The sequence below is a fragment of the Natator depressus genome, chromosome 8, assembly GCF_965152275.1.
Source record: "Natator depressus isolate rNatDep1 chromosome 8, rNatDep2.hap1, whole genome shotgun sequence".
Classification (NCBI taxonomy): domain Eukaryota; kingdom Metazoa; phylum Chordata; order Testudines; family Cheloniidae; genus Natator; species Natator depressus.
Genome location: NC_134241.1, coordinates 82,119,159 through 82,136,692, shown reverse-complemented (window position 1 = coordinate 82,136,692; position 17,534 = coordinate 82,119,159). Strand labels below are relative to the sequence as shown.

The following is a 17,534-nucleotide window of genomic DNA, read 5'->3' as shown; positions in this document are numbered from 1 at the left end:
AAAGACAACAGAGGGGGTAAAATCTGTCATTAAACTTTTTTTTTTTTTTTTTGTGCAAAATATTTAGCTATTTATTGCATGCAAGAAGAATGTTTTTGGTTCGGATATGTCCATTTCAGTGGCCTGGGATTAATCCCTTTTGATTTGATCAAAGTGCAAATTATTTCATGTACTTTTTGCCTGTGCATTCATTTGTTTAATAGGTTAATAAAAATTTCCCAGCACTGTTGTAGCCCTGTATGCTTGCTTAATTAAGATGACAGGAATTTTTGCTGGGGCAAATTTTTTTTTTAACCCTGTCATTCAGTGCACAAGTGTAGATTGAATGAAGTAGGGTCCTGGAGAAAGAACCCTCCTTCCTTCAATACATGTGTTGGAGAGGCTTGCCTCACTCCCTATTATTCTTGTGAGAAAGTGGAATGCATTCAGGCCCCAATTCAGCAAACCACTTGAGCGTGTTTCAGTCACGTGTTTTAAAGTTAACCATGAGCTTTGCTGAATTAGATTCTTAAAGTACATGCTCCATGAAGTCAGACTTTGCTGAAGCTATAAACATAATATATTTTTCAGAACTGAGTATACGTGCCAGCACATATGCTTAAAATAGATTTGTTTGCCAAGTGATGATGTAATCTCCCCTCTTGGTTATGATGGACAGTGTATCTTTCTTTAAATGGAAAATAAACCAAAATATATTCCCTTGGCCCTTACTACTTACCTCAGGAAGCCTGTATGCCACTGTGATATAAGATTTAGCACTGGCTAAGGAGAGAAGCTTTTGCAAAAACCCTTCATTTAAAATATTGCTAGCACATCGCTGGCAGGAGCCCGTTCCTCAATGAGTGAGCATATTGTGTGGGGCTGTGCTCTTGTTGTCTCCAGCAATGAGTTTAACATTCTTGAATGTTAATTTATCTCTCTTCCTTTTTCAAAAGATAAAAATCCCAGGACATTGTTTTAAAAAAGCTTTCAAAATACTGAGTAATTACTAGCAGGTTCTTGTCATTACTATGCCTCTCTGTTACTGATTTCCCCTCGTTGTCTGCTTATCTACCTGGGGCAGCACAGCAGAGATCCAGGAAGGTGGCAGAGAGCTGCTTAACAGAGGAACTATAGGTAGCGCAGATTAATACCCTGATTCAGTAAGGTACTTACGCAAGTGCATAACTTTAATCACATGAATAGTCCCATTGCATGCTTAAGTACCTTGCCTTAGAGATGAGAAGACCTTTGAACTTCAAGCCTAGTGAGAAGGATGCACTACCTAAAATCTCTGTAGATGTTCGTTGGGCCTCCCTTCTGGGAGAGTGAGACTGGAAACTGGAGGAGGATGGGGAGTTAACCGTAGAGGGGAAATTAAAAGTTTCTCTGAGTGGAAGCCCTGTAATTAATCTTCCTCCCTCTTCCCTTCCAAAAATGTGTTTGGTTTTTTTAGGTTTCAGAGTAACAGCCGTGTTAGTCTGTATTCGCAAAAAGAAAAGGAGTACTTGTGGCACCTTAGAGACTAACCAATTTATTTGAGCATAAGCTTTCGTGAGCTACAGCTCACTTCATCGGATGCATACTGTGGAAAGTGTAGAAGATCTTATTATATACACACAAAGCATGAAAAAATAACTCCTCCCACCCCACTCTCCTGCTGGTAATAGCTTATCTAAAGTGACCACTCTCCTTACATTGTGTATGATAATCAAGGTGGGCCATTTCCAGCACAAATCCAGGGTTTAACAAGAACGTCTGGGGGGGGGCGGGGGGTAGGAAAAAACAAGGGGAAATAGGCTACCTTGCATAATGACTAAGCCACTCCCAGTCTCTATTCAAGCCTAAGTTAATTGTATCCAATTTGCAAATGAATTCCAATTCAGCAGTTTCTCGCTGGAGTCTGGATTTGAAGTTTTTTGTCGTAAAATAGCGACTTTCATGTCTGTAATCGCGTGACCAGAGAGATTGAAGTGATTGGTTTTTTTAGTGAGCTCTGTGTCTGAATACGTTAATTAATTGTGCTATAAGACTGAATTTGAGTGGACAGATCATTTCATAATTGCTGCAAAACAGCTCTGCACAAAAGTAGAGGAGGGACTGGATTCCAAAGCCTGTTTTTAAATATGAAAAGAACAGCTAAGAAAAGGCAGTGACATCTGAATCAGACGACTGAGGTATCTGGAAGTTATCATGGCACTCTGTTATAAAATTCCCAATCGACAGCCTAGATTTTTTTTTTAAAAAAAGTATTCCTGGAATCCAAAGTAGTTTGCTGTGGCCAAAATAGATTTAATGATTTCTAGGCTATGCAGAGTGGGAAGGAAGAAACAAGAATAAGCTATGTTGACAGTCTGTTTGAATTAACTCTGAAGGAATTAGACAACCTCAGATGCCAAATCTCTGCTTTCTTTAATCAAATTAAAGTATAGAAGCCAAATGGTACATGAATTATTAGGCTTCAAAACAAATGGGATGGCCAAAAGCCAGTCAAATTCTTCAGTAGATGTACTGGAATTTTTGGATTGGGATTTAAGAACATTAGTCTAAAATCAGACAAGATCCACTGATTGTTGGCTTCAGTGCCTAGCAGAGGAAAAAAGCAGAGGCTTCAGTGCCTAGCAGAGGACATTGTCTGCCTACATAAATTTTTAAATGTGACTTAAAGCTTGTGAAGGGAACAGGATCTTTTATGAAATAAAAACTTGCTGGAAATTTGAAAGCAGGACTAAGAATTCACTCAGTGGTATTGGGAGGCAACTCAGAATAAGAAGTTATTTTATGATGGACTTCCTCTTGGAAGTGCAAGAATGTCAGACAGCAACTAACTTAGAGGTTTAGTGCAGCTTAATTTGGGTTTACCAGTTTTAAATTCCAAGTTTGATTGTGTGATGGTAGAGTAGAAAAGTGGAACGTTGAAGGCACTAAACAAACAAGTGCAAAACATTTACTGCGTTGCCTGAACTCAACAAATTAGTAAAATGCTGTTATTCAAAGAACGATTCCTGTTTGTAATATGTTTTAATAGCTCCACTACTCGCTCTTTTTCATACATTTAAAATTGTGCAGGAGGCAAAGAAAAGGTTTAATTGTCTAAATTCTGCCATTGAGTTTCTCCACAGAAGTTCAGCATGATTACCGTCAAGACAGTATAGTATAAATAACTTTATTATTCAGAGATTATGGCACTGAACCACATACAAGACTAACTTCTGGACATTAATTTACTATGCAAGCATAAGAGAAAATATCACATAAATATTGGTTACACACAAGCATACCATAAGAGCAAGAAGCCTTATTGAGAGTCATTGGTAGAAACTTATAATGTGCAGGTGTGAACAAACAAACGTAATTTTCAAAACAATTGAAGGAAAAGTGAGAACCTAAAAGGACCTCATTGTATATGGACCACAAATTACCAATTTCAATAAAACTTGTTATATACGTCAAGCAAAGTTAATCAGTAACAGACAAAGAAAAGGTACAAGCTCATATTTTTATGTATGTGGGAGTGTGATCAGGTTTGTTTACTGAAGATGGTTCTCTGAATAATCAAGGAGATGGTCCAAACTGTGGTGGTGGTTTGGTCTTATTTTGAGGTTTTAATTTTAGGTTAAATATTTAAAATAGTAGTATTTCTTTTAGGTTATTTTTATTTGTATATATTTTAGAAGTTGGTAATTTGTCGAAAGAGCTAAAATGTAATTATACTTCAATTCAAAATATCAGACATAAGATTGATTTTTTTTAAGCTCTAAACCATGAAGAATGTAGCTGTATTTGGTAACTGGTGTAACAGCCAGGCTGAGCAAACTGTCAAGGGGGCAAGATTTGAGTCTCTTGCCCTTCTTTTGTGCTAACAACTGGAACTTTAATGTCAACTAAATGGGCCATTTGTGAGGAGGATATAACTTGGAGACTAGTGATTTTCTCTAAGGATTCTGATGGACTGCAAAGGGATGCTGTGCTGGTGATGAGTGTGCTCTTAGAGAAATAGAATTTAGATAATACATGTAGATAATAGTTGTTACTTAAAATAATCCTGTTGGTAACTGTGCTAAATCCTTGTTTTTGATTATTGTTACATGGCTTCATCTTTAGGGGATATCTACTGAAGAGTCACAAACTTCTTCTCTCAGGCAGATACGACTTTTGAAGTGAAGTTAACCAGTTTATAAGTGAATCTTGGAAATTTTAACTTCAATGCACCAAGAGCCAGTTCCTGCTTAACAGGACTGATTTTTTCCAAACCTTTACTTAACACCTTGATTAAAACTCCCCTGAGTTGTTATGATTGTTGATAAAGGTAAATGAAGTTAAAGCAGCTTTGGGATTTTTTTTGGACTCCTAAGTGACCTTGGATGCCCAAAGAGCTATGGTAGTAACGACCACTTCATTTGTGACTGGCTAGAACACAGTGCCCCATTCTATTGAAATTAGATCTTGTTACGGTAATGCATTTGTGAGTTCAGGGTTTGATTATTGCAGCTCATTTCTAGGTGTGAAGCTTTGCATGAGAAAGTTGACTGATACAAAACACAGCAGCCAGTCTGCTTAGCCACATACGTTACTGTGAGCACATCAGCTTAAATCTCTGTACTCACCCACTCCCCCCCCTTTCCCCCCCCCCCACCTCTCTGCACTGGCTTCCCATTGAATAAAGTCCATTATAAGGTTTCTGTCTGGATCTTCAGAGTCATCCAAGGGGTTGGCTATAGTTACCTGTCATCTCACCTGTCCCATCCCCAGTACCTTTTCACTGCAACTATATTCCATTGGATCCATGAAACTGAGAAGCCAAGAGGAGAGAATCATGAGTTCAACTCACCGAACTTTCAGCAAGAGACTTAAACTATGCAACTTGACACTACAGATGATAGCAACAAGCCTTGTGGCATTCAGAACTAATACAAGCTGCATCTCTCTCTGACCTGCAGAAAGCTTTTTACGCACATGTTCCTGCTTTCACTAACACATACACCAAAATAAAACCCCCAAACTCATCCCCAAAAACCTTATGAACCATTCTTCCCCATTTCTTATACAGGGTGGCATCTGAGAAAGATGTTTATATTTTTAAATACTTTGCAGTCTCCTTATGGGACCTGTTACCCATCTGGATGTTGAGGACTCTGTTAATTGGAGCCAGAGCTACTCATGAAGAGACCAGGCCCCTTCTCTTTTGAGAGTATGATGCGTCAGTGTTAGAGCACGGAAGTGCTCACACTGTTACAGGGCCATATAAGTACATAGACATAAAGCGGATTCTACAATAACTTGTAACCACTAAGGCTTTTTAAAACACTTTTTTTCCAAACTGACAAAGGTTTGCGAAATCCCACATGAAACGAAGTATGGATTTATAAACTCAGACCATGTTCCATTTCTTTAGAATTTTCAAATAGCCTTTATTCTAGTTTTAAATCAACTTTAAATTTTAGGGCACTTTGACAAGAAGTGGAGAACTTAGGGCTAGTTTACCAGCAAATGTGGTCTGTAGTTAGTACGTTCTTCAAGCAGCTGTTCATTCCTAGACTCTCATTTTGCTACTGTCTCTTTTCTCGTGTTCTCATATCTAGGAATGTTCTTGTAACACTTGCACAGTATACACTTCAGCTGTAATTTAATTTGTACCCTAAAATTTTTAGAATGTACCCTTCTTGTAGTGTATTGAAGGTGGTAAGCACCTTCTTAGCTGATGGAGTTTTGGAGGCTAAGAGCAGCAATAGGAAGCCAGGAATATCTGACCAGCAGGTTTTTTTGGTTTGTAAAGATTGATTTTTGAGTGAACCTATGTCACTTGCCAGAAGACTTAATTTTCTATCACTCAGTAGTTAATACTTTCCTTTGAATTGGTTTGGTGTTATAATCCTATGAATTTTATGCCATTCTTTATAAATAACAGTAACAGGAATATGCATTTTTTGTGTTTAAAACAAAAACTGATATTCCACATTCAGTTTAAATTTTAAAAATATACATTGTTGAAACCATGCACATGTCAGAAAATTCAGAATTACCGTTCCTACTATAAATGTAAGTCAGCCAATTTGCACGCACACGTGCATTAGAGAAGGAAGATTACCATATGCAGTAATACAGCATTAGCAAAGAAACTTCCATTTACTGAAGTTTATAAGCTTATATAAAAGGTGGATTTAAATAAAAATTAAGAGAAACCGTGACTACAACAAAATGTGTCCTATAGAGCTACCCTTTGTCTGGGAGGATAGATCATGTTCTAAGTATCTGGGTCACTGTGTTATGAGTGCTAAAAACCATATTTAGGATCACAAAAATCTTCTATTCAGGACTTTAGTCTACCCCTTATACTATCTCTAGAGACCACCACTGTCACTGAACTATCTTGCAAGGAGTACTAGAGAGCAACTTTGTCTACACTCTTCTCTTTCTATCAACATCACATATAACAACTTTAAGGAGGATACTAAAGCTTAGGGCTCCCACAAAGTATTGCCGCAACATTTTGTTTTATCAACCTACAAAGAAGGCTGGAAGTTGAGAGTGACCTTGACAGTCAGTAGATGAGCTTGTTAAAGTGCCAGTGCCAGCTGCTCAGTGTGGATAACTTTAATGGGCTGTATCTGAAAGTTGGGGCAAAAATCTTTTTACTCACATAACATGTCTTGCTATTACAGTTTGTGTTGGTTTGTACATATTTTTAAATAAGGAAATCAACTGGCACATAGAAATAGCATTTTTGTGGAAAGGGCGAATAACTTGGCGTCTAGGAAAGGTATGTAAGTTGCTAATAAAACTAGTAACTGGTCTCAAAGATTTTGACAGACATAAAAATATTTCCTAAAAATGAATGGCTGTAGAATTTTAAAAATATTATGTCTGGTACACAGTTATTTACCAAGGGACCAACTTTTTAAAAGTAATTTAAAAAAAACTTACTGTTTTCAAGATAAAATTTTCAAAAACGCCTACATTCCACTTTCAACGTTCCTAAGTGACTTGGGTGCATTAGAAATTTTTTATCTTCAGTGTCTGAAAAACAAATAAATCAGTTGGCAAAATTATTATTCCTAGTAGCATAGTCTGTTCAAAAGTGTGCATAACAAAGACTAACGTTCGAGATTGTTTGAACTTTTAATCTCTGCCTTCAACTCTTCTTAACTGTAACTCCACTTTCTCTTGTAAGCTTTTCCATGGCATGAACTCCATTATAAAAGAGGGATTGGCTTGTGACACTGCTTCCATGATTCACAGTTGCACAGACTGTTTCCCCTTCCATTCAAAATTCCAGAACCAGAGCCCCACGTATGCTACAGCAAGCCAGGCCTAAACTCTGCAGCCAAGTCCCTAGAATCAGTGGGAATGTGGTGCAGCAAGCTGAAAATTCTCTGGCTGTTTCATTTACATTAGGAACCATTTTTAATAATTTCTGTTTATAGATGTTCATATTTAACCAATTCAGTGGCCCCTGTGTTGTGATGACAGACATAATCTATGTAATTTAATGTCAAGATTAAGATTTGTAGTTTTCAGAATGCTGAAGATTTTTATCTTGACTCATGATTACATAGTAGTCAGAGACTAATGGGAGGTTTTGGCAGCAGGGTAAAGGTACATTTGAGGCTTTTCCAATGAGAAGATATGGGAGACCTTATCGGATTATGAGATAAGCATACAGCAGGCCTTCCAGGGGTTCTCACAATACATTTTTTGGTGGCCTCAGAGTGTGGCCATCAACTCTTGCTGGTGGTCGCACTGACAATTTTTCCTAAAATACTTTTTGTTTTTACTAAAGGTAATTAACATGCACACATACATGTCCAAATCATTGTAATTTATTTATGTAGGGTTTTTTCAGCCTCAGTAATAAAAAATAATGTACGGTTGTCTCTATTCATTACTGTACCTAAACAGAATAGAAACACAAATAAGGTGCTTTGCATATTCATGTCTTTTTGTTGTTGTTTTTGCTTTTTTTCATTGCTTTTTTTTTTTTTTTTTTTTAAGACTTGCTAGCTAGTAAGTCTGCTGCTGTGAAAAGTGATATTTGTATGTTTGTTAGTATCACTTTTCACAGCAGACTTATTCAGCCTCGGTAAGCCGTGGATGGGGAGGTGGGCAGGGAGGCAGCAGGGCCAAGGGACAATGGTGGGGGTGGTGAGCCTGGGGCTGGAGCCTGGAACCTTAGCATGTTGCCACATGGATGGAGCCTGAAGCCCTGTGGTCAAAGCCTCCCCCCCCCCCCCCCCCAACCTCTGGGAAAGTGAGGAATTCACCAGCTGCTTGCATCTCCAGCATTTGTGTCTCCGGAGGGGGGCAGGGCCCACCTGCTGGTGGCCCTGGAAGGTGGGCAACTGCTTTGCCCACCTTCCCCCAAATCACAGCCCAGGAGGCAGGGGCTTTTCTGGTAGCCACAGGTGGTTGCATTTGAGAAATGCTGCCTTAGGCTATATCTACACTTACACTGCTACAGTGGCATGGCTTCAGTGCTGCAGCTGCACTGCTATGGCGATGTAAGTGTCGCCACTCACTACAGTGAGGGGAGGGGTTCTCCTGTCACTGTAGTAAATCCACCTCTCTGAGAGTTGGATTCTTCTGTCCACCTAGTGCCATGTACACCAGGGGTTATGTTGGCTTAACTTTTTAGTGTTAGGCCTAGCCTGATTCTTATTTACACAAAGACTGCTTTACCCAGATCTTTGTGTAAATGAGAATCGGGCCCTATCTAGGTGTTTCTGCTAAAGGGATCAGCTGTGAAATGGTTAACGTTAATACTTGCGTTGTCAGCAGAGGTTTCAGAGTTCACCTCACTGAAGTGAATGTGGCAGTTCACTTCTCTCAGACCAATTGTAACAGGCTGTCTGCAGACTCAGGAAGATCTGGAAGATAATACTGACTTGGCTTGCCATTAGCTCGTGACTTAGAGCAGTGGATCTCCACCTTTCCAGACTACTATACCCCTTTCAGGAGTCTGATTTGTCTTGCGTACCCCAAGTTTCACCTCACTTAAAAACAACTTGTGTACAAAATCTAAATATACAAATGTCACAGCCACCATTCTGAAAAATTGCATACTTTCTCATTTTTACCGTATAATTATGAAATAAATTGATTGGAATATAAATATTATACTTACATTTCAGTGTATAGTATGTAGAGCAATATAAACAAGTCATTATCTGCATGAAATTGTAGTTTTACTGACTTCGCTAGTATTTTTTATGTAGCCTGTTGTAAAACTTGGCAAATATCTAGATGAATTGATGTACTCCTGGAACACCTCTGCGTACTCCCAGGGGTACACATACCCCTCGTTGAGAACCACTGATTTAGAGGTTTTCTTAACAACCATGAGGGATAGAAACTATTTTTAAACTGAAAGTTTAGATTATGGAACACAGTTCTGTGGTAAGGATCAATTCTATGGAAAATTCTGCAGCCAAACTACAGCTACATGGAGCCCTGCCTTTAACATCCGTATTACAGCTATAGCAATTGCTTATGTGGAAAAGTAATAAAAAAGCATTTAATGTATTTTTAGATGGGTATTAATGCAAATTATGAGCTAGAAATGAGGAGGAGGCAGTATCGGTTTACCAGCCTGCTTTCTGTAGACCTCCAGCAAGTGCTTTGCAAGCCACCAGTGGTGTACAGTTGAGTCTGAGAACCTCCGCTGTCCCAGCTTTCCAGTTTTCAGTACAATATATGATTGTTTCTTGATGCTTGGAAAATCCACCTGGATGTTGTAATTGTTTTGTTTTCTTATCTTTAAGAAGGCTAGCAGAGAGAGAGAACACACAATTAAAAACAATTAGAGTATCTGACAATCAGTGCTTTAATATGAGTGTGATAATACACCCCATATTCTTCATAGAGATATTGTTGTGATAGGAATATGGCATAACTGAGTTGTATTTTATGGAAGATTGGTCATGTGAGTTATCATTGGAAGGGTTATGACTGATTATCCTATTTGTATGCATGTATCATTTTTGTATCTGAAGTTAGGAATATGGACTATGTATCAATTGCAAAAGTGTTTGCACCTGGGGAACGCCCACCAGACAAAATGCAAGCAGGCTGGCTGGTTAGTCAATGGGCCATTAAGGAGAACAATAGGACTTCGAAGATTCTAATCTCCCACCTTCTTGAGAAGCTTCCTGGGATGCTGCTTTCACACTGCAGGGTCATGTGATTGTCACCTGGTACTGGGCCCCATCTTGGCCTACTAGTATTTTTCCAGTAATAGTGAGTGGGAAACAAAGGATTCCTGCCATATGTAAATCCTATTTAAGGCAAGTTAGTGAGTTAATCTAGGTCGGTTCTTTACTGAATCCCCACCCAAGATCACTGCTGAAAACATCTAAGACTGATCTGAGGAAAAAAGGACTGGACCCAGGCAAGAAGGTGTCTGGCCTGTGAAAGGAATATCTGGAGTTCTAAGATGCAAGTAAGAGGGGTTTGTCTACAAGAAACTCTGCAACCTGCTTAAAACAACAGAAATTACTACTTGTAGCCAGTTTCTTTAGTGTATTAAGCTCAGTTTGTGTTTCTCCTTTATTTGCTCAGTAATCTGCTTTGATCTGTTTGCTATCCCTTATAATCACTTAAAATCTATCCTTTGTAGTTAAGAAGCTTGTTTTTGTTTTCTATAAACCAGTTTGTGCAATTCATAACTGAGGGACAAAAAACTGTGCATATCTTCCGCCACATTGAGGAAAGGAGCGAATTTCATGAACTTACGCTGTACAGTTTTCTGTGCATGGCAAAACAATTTGGGGTTTACACTCCAGAGTGGGTATGCACTTGAGTGCTGGGCAATTCCCGAGCTGAGTTTTCCCATGCACATCTGATATCAGTGTCTGTGTCTGTCTTTCTGCAGCTGGGTGTGGCCCTACCTGCCTGTGTGCTGGAGGAAGCTGGCACAGCAGGACAGGGTGAAGGAGCCCAGGCTGGTGGAACAGGCAGGCTCAGTGGTACTCGGTACATCAAGTGGCACCCCAGGGGGGAAATCCGTCACAATGTGTAATAGTGAAATTGTGATTTAAAGTTGGATTCAGTCTAACTGAATGCAGTATAGCAATATCTAAGAACGCTTTTGTCCAGACTTCTAATATTATTTTTCCTTGGGTCTTCTCAAAGACAGATATTTAGTTTGATATTGATATTGTTGATTTATTGATTCCTAGTGCATAATTTGTTGAGCTGCCATTCTAAATCTATAACAATTACTGAAATAATAATGTGGATTGTAGCATTTCAACTGATGAGTAAACCATTCCAGTAAAACTGGCATGCAGCCACTTTGCTGTGTAATAGTGTTTTTTATAAAGTATAATGATAGTAACTGATCTGGATGACATTGGGTAGCTCATTGTTGCTGGCTGCTGGAAATAAAACAGACTTTTTAGCAACACGTGTAATGTTTGAAGGTAAAGGAATCCAAGATAAATGTCTGTGTTCTGTTGAGAATGTAGTGTGAAGTACATCAAGCCAAGATTTGACTTAATGACTTATGAATCTAATCCTTCTGTGAAAGTGCTTCTGCATGATTAAAACAAAACCATATATGCTGGCAGCGTGTACAGCAATTGTTGAAATCTGAAAAAAGTTAAATGCAAATTGAAAGAATTTGTATTGCAGATTAATAGAATGTGATATTAGTGGAAAATATGGGCTTTGAAGGTTTTAAAAATCATAATAAATTTTTCTGGATGTGTTTGTTTCACTGAAGAGGATTGTGGGGAGTTAGGAGAAGTGTTTGGGGGGGAGGGTAAATTTTCCCTTGCAGTTCCCTTTTAAGAGCATGAGAACCAGAAAATAAACTGATTTTACTCTGCTTACTGTCCAAGCTGAGTGAAATGGAAAAACTACAGATAATTTAAAAAACAAAACAACAACAAAAAACCCAAAACACAACTTTGTGGCTTGGTTTAACTAGAATTAGAGTTTCTGTTTTTCTTTCTTTTTTAAATGGTCAGTATAACTGAGATCACACAGAACATTGGTCACATTATAAATTTTTTTTGAAGGATATGTATATTTAAAATATAACAAAAATGAGTGGAAAGCAAAACCTGAAGCAATAAGATGCATTGAGTATTTCTAGGATTCTTATACTTTAGAGCTCATTGGATGTATCTAATTAGGTGTTTTAAAGTTGTTTAAAATTACCTTACGTTTTTTTAAAAACCTATACCACACATAACATGTCCTGATTACTTTAAAAAAAAAAAAAAAAAAAAAGCTTTTATTTGACGTTTTGTAAGGTTTAAAGTCTTAGTGGATTATTTAAATTAGTTTAGTGAAGTAGTAGATCTTTGAGGAGAGAAAAACAGCCTCAGAGGACAAAACCCATAAGACATCTTTGGATCTTTCTTGCTGTTTTTTTCCACTGGAAGTTTCATATATGGCAGAAGTTGATGTTTATAAAGCCACTCTGCAAATAAAAACTGGGGGAAAAAAACCCCAAATCTTGTGTGTGTTGGGGAGAAGAGTAAGGGTTTGGTTTGGTAACTTTTTACTCTTATAGCTGTATGCTGTAGCATTCTAGGTACCTCAACAAAATAAATGCAATACTAAAACTTTAAAGTTTTCAGTGCATTCATTATATCAATTTGCTTAAACAACTTTTATATATAAGATGTATGACATCTTATTGTTACAAAGTTAAAAGGAAGGCCGCCTTAAAAAATGCCATTTTAATTCAAGACTTGTAACTAAATCAATAGACTGTCAAAGAAAATGACAAACTGGTAAATTGATTTCTTTTCATTTTTAAGATAAAGATACCGATATAACTGTGAGGGATAACACAGAAGATTTCTGTCTGCGAGATACACTGAGCATTGCATCAACAGACTCCTTTGTTTCAGCAGCTGAGGTAAGAGTCAGAAGGATTTCTTCTTTAACCATACTAGAATCTTTCTTTCATGAAAAATAAATAGATTACTAGTGTTTCTCATTACTTACTGTAAATTAAAAGATACTAATTTTTGTGGGGAAAATAAACGGCATCTTACATGAAAAAAATGCCTCCCTCTGTAGACAACTTCCTAGTACTTTTTTTACTTTGGACCGGTGGAGTCACAATCACACTAATTCCTGTCCTCTTTGTTTTGCTTTCAGAACTGTCATTTTAGTGCTTTTTTTGTCACCTAGCGGCACATTCCATGAGTTAGCCATCCTTCTAAAAATGAATTGCTAACCACTGTAAACAACCGTCTTTCTGGGTATCAGAGCTGGATATCTATGAACACCTATAATGGTTCTGATTACTGAGGAAGCAAAATTTAGACGGGACAGTACCGATCATCTAAATAACTGTATTATTTTGCTCCTGCCACCTACTCATAATTTGAAGGTTTGGGGGGAAGATGCTTCACTTGTGAAGTGAATTATCTGAAATTGATTGCAATTAAACTCTTGAGCATATGTAACCGTCCAAGATTTCCTGAGTTTGGCAGCTCAAAGTAACTTGCAGTCCTATGGGGAAAAGTAATTTCTAACAAGGAATATATCTCCTGTGACTAGTTGCCCTTTTCTGTAATTTGGAGAAGAAGACTATCCAAGGTCCCTTCAGATGAGTGAGTGCTGTCAATTCAAGAGGATACAAAAAAAAAAAGATACCCCATCTCCCATTTTTTTACATGAGCTTTCCTACTATTTAAGCAGATATGCAGAGAATGCACTCTGTTATCTTGTGTCTGCTTGGTAACAGGCTGGGGACACAGTCTTTCAGTAAGAGAGATTGATATGTTTTGTGAGGGAGATTCTTCCTATCCTGAGCAATGTTCCCTCTAATTTTTGACAGGCCGTGTGCGCAAAAAATTTCTTCTGTGCAAATTTTTGACAGGCCGTGTGTGCAAAACATTTCTTCTGTGCAAATTGTTGTGCTTCTGTACAAATTTTTGTGCGTGCTGTGTTTCGCCATGTGCGTGGGGTTTAGGATCTGTGTGCGCCCACACACGCGCACAGGTTAGAGGGAACAGTGATCCTGAGCCTAAAGTGATTCAGTCTCCTTAAGAAACACTGTTATAACTGGCAAGAACAATAGCGTTGGCTGTTGCCTTTTTAAATCGTCAAGGTGGTCTCACCATCTTGATATTCTAAAGCCACTAAAGGTATGTCTGCATTTCAATCAGGAGGTGAGATTACAGTACAGTAGGCATCTACACAAGCTAGCTCACTAAAAATAGCAGTGAAGATGCAATGGCATGCGCTTGCCACTTGAATATGTATCCAGGGTCCCACGCAAGCTTGTATTTGAGAGATTGATCTGTGTTACTGTGGCTTCACTGCTATTTTTAATAAGCTAGATCAAGTATGCCTACCTGTGCTACAGTCACACCTCCTGACCACAGGGCAGACATACCCTTAGTGCCAGTTCTGATTCCCTTCTTCCCAAAAGCACAGAAAATGGTGTAAGATACTTTCTTCCTGTTCAGTTGTCTTGGCCACTTAGCAATCATACCCTAAACGTCGCGACCCATCCCAGTGACATTCATTTGCGGATCCTACTTGTTACTTCCCTAGCAATGAAATTTTCCATTGGAAGAGGAAGTTCTGAAGATCAAGGAAGCAGCAAAGAAGTTCATAGGAAACTACAGATTTCTCATTCAAAAGTGTATTGGGTTATATTTTATTCCCCCCCAGTTGCTTCTGTGGGAATAAACACCTTCAGGGCCTAGTTCTAGTTCAATCCAGGTTGAGTAGTCCCACAAATAAGGAATGCACACTAAAAACAAAAAATCAATGAAGGACTACCCACCATGAGTCAAATGGTGTCTCATTACCAATTATGAGCCTCCTTGCTGTGGAAACACATTTGAAGCCTGGTAAATGAGAAACATCTTCATATGAATAGCCTAAAGAGTAAGTGATGAAGGCCTTTTCATGTTTAAAAGTGACTACAAAGTGTATAAACAGTGTTTTCAGCATTACGTTTGAAATATCAGAACTTGCCAACCTGCAAGAGGATTTTGATAATCTTTAGAGGGTCTAGAACGTCATAACTGTAGGTTGAAACCTGAGCAGCAGTATTCCCAGCCCCTAACCATGGGGGAAGGGGATGTTCCATCCTAACCTCAGCCACAGTTGTCATCATACAGTAGTGATGTTCAGTGTCCCCAAAGTTATCTACAGCAAACCAGAGGTAACTCTGTGAGCTGAAGTTACTAATGTTTTTGGAGGGGTTACTATTTTGAAGGCATCTGACATTGGGGTGACGGGGGTTGAATCGCCTTTTACACATCTTAAAAGCCTCACTTTAAAATTTAAAAAAAAAAAAAAACTTTTCAGAGATTTAATAGTTCACCTTTCAGGCAGTCCAGTTCTGGGAAACCAATCCTATTTGATGTGATACCCCTGGCCCGGTCATGTGGGGTTTGAACTTGGGACTTCTGGATCTAAAAGTGTGAACCACCACAGCTAGAACTAAAGGATCTGGTTCGTTAAAGGTTCGTTAGCTTACTGGCAGTATCATACTCAAATATCTTCACATGGTCTAGTCACAAGAGAGGGGTGAAGAATCAAGCTCTGTTAATGTGGATTATCTAATTCACACGCAAGCACAGACTTTAAAAAAAAGATATATTTCCAAACTAGGCAACAAGGCAGCCATCTTTTCTGATGGATGAACCTGCACTTGCTTCTAGTAGAAGCTTGTCCTGTCTCTGGGAAGAGAAACACTTTCAAAAAAATAACTGAGGCAGTCTGCTGTACATATAGGAGAATGAAAAATTATTACTACTTGGTGTATTTCACCTATTGGTAGAGAGGAGTAGGTTGTATTCTTTATGGGGTTGGAATGAACCACAAGTTTCTAATTCTGCTCCTAGATATGGCGTCTACTTAGCCATTATTGTCTGTAGCTGTTGTACATCTTCCTTCTTGTTTCATTTCTTTGCAAGAAAAAACTGTTATTTCATCTTGTTCTTCGATTTTAGTTAATCTTACTAATCATTCTGAATTATACATTCTCTTGTTAGTGGTTTGTAAGAGTCAGACAGTAGTTTCTTAAGAATTTTTGGCAAAGCTATGAATACGTCTTTTAAAAACTTGGAGGTAGTGTGCCTCAGGGACTTGCAAATTATGGAGTTAGTGCTCCCTTTGATGCTAGCATGAGAGGTTCTCTTTAAAAAACATTCCATGCTCTATATGTTGTTAATTCTGTCTGAGTTTCAACACTGTAGTATCTGACCCTTTGTGGCAAGACTTATCTCCACTGTGTTAAAAATGGGGATGTGAAGCATACATGTGAGAGTGTCAGTGTTTCTCACCTTTTGGATTCAGAGAGTAGTTTTGTGATGGAATTGTGGCACGTTTCCCTTTTCAAATTACTAGTCAAGTTTATTGTTCCTTTTGAAGCCCCTCAAGGTTTTATCTGGACCAGGAAATTGTATCGGCAAACTTTTTTGCCTTTACTTTGTTTCTGAGAGAGAATTTGATGGACCATTCCTAGACATTAGGAACTTTAAATTGTGTTATGGTGAGAAGGGAAAAGAAGAAATGGCAGATGAGATGACAGTGTTACAGATGTATTTTCAAAGATTATTCATTGATACAGGCACCTTTTTCAAGTTAAAGTTAGAGCACATTCCTTTCTGGCTCAGATATCTTTGTAAGCTAAGAGAAGTCAGTCATACATAGAAGAAATTTTCAAGCCAACTGCCTGATCCTACTTGCATTCCTTTGCCAGACATTATTTCTCAGAAACATTAAATTCCACTGAAGCAGCTTTTGCACACAGATGTCACGACAGTTGTACCCTTTTAATTTTCCTGTCCTAATTAATAGCTTGTGGATTGACACTTAGTTTGAGTGGTAGATACAGCTAAAGAAATTTAACTACAAATTTTGTTTCTTGCTTTTAGACCCAGGATCTGATCCTGTTTACACTGTGACTGTAGAAACAGAATACATTATTTGGGAGGGTCCTGCTCTTCTTTATGCTTTAAAAGACTTTCTTGAAATCTACAACTGGAAGGTATTTGAAGAAAGTACCTTTTAATTTATTGCATACAATCTGAGTGAGACCACATCCATAAATTCTAGACTCAATTGGAAATAAAAGTTCCGGAGATGGGGGGACACTTGTGAGGAATGGGGCTGGGCCTGAAGGTTGTGTGGCAGGTGAGTTCTTGAGACCACAGGCATTCTGACCCAGATCCTCAGCTATGTCACAGTGCTAATCAGACTTTAAAAATACCTTTGTGCTCCTCAAGTTTTAGCAATTGCTTGGGAATAGTTCAGTCTCAGGTAGGGGCTATGGTTGGCTAGAGTGGCCACCAAGGAGCCATTTTGGTAGCTGAGAATAGCCAGCAATCCACAGGCCATATTCCCAGCACAGGTTCCCTCCCTGTGAGAGAGCCTGCTCTATACTGACAGGTATTCCTGAGGGGGCAGGAAGTTACAGACCTTTTATGTTACCAGAGCAGGGTCATGAATAGGCCCTTTGTTTCTTCATGGCTTGCAAGAGCATTTGTCTTTTCTTCCTGCCTGTCTGGGACAAACAAGACACATGGGATGTGGTTTAACTAGGCAGCAACTTTATTAATTTAACTCATCTG

General features: G+C 38.5%; 1 protein-coding gene across 5 annotated transcripts in view; it reads left to right on the top strand.

Moving 5' to 3' along the window:
- Window positions 1-17,534, top strand: part of MIGA1 (mitoguardin 1) — a 57,465-nt gene that overhangs the window by 21,228 nt on the left and 18,703 nt on the right. For all 5 annotated transcript variants that reach the window (XM_074961495.1, XM_074961496.1, XM_074961497.1 and 2 more), the window contains exon 8: window positions 12,747-12,847. In XM_074961495.1, the coding sequence (XP_074817596.1) occupies window positions 12,747-12,847 (101 nt within the window). The remainder of the gene's footprint in view (window positions 1-12,746; window positions 12,848-17,534) is intronic.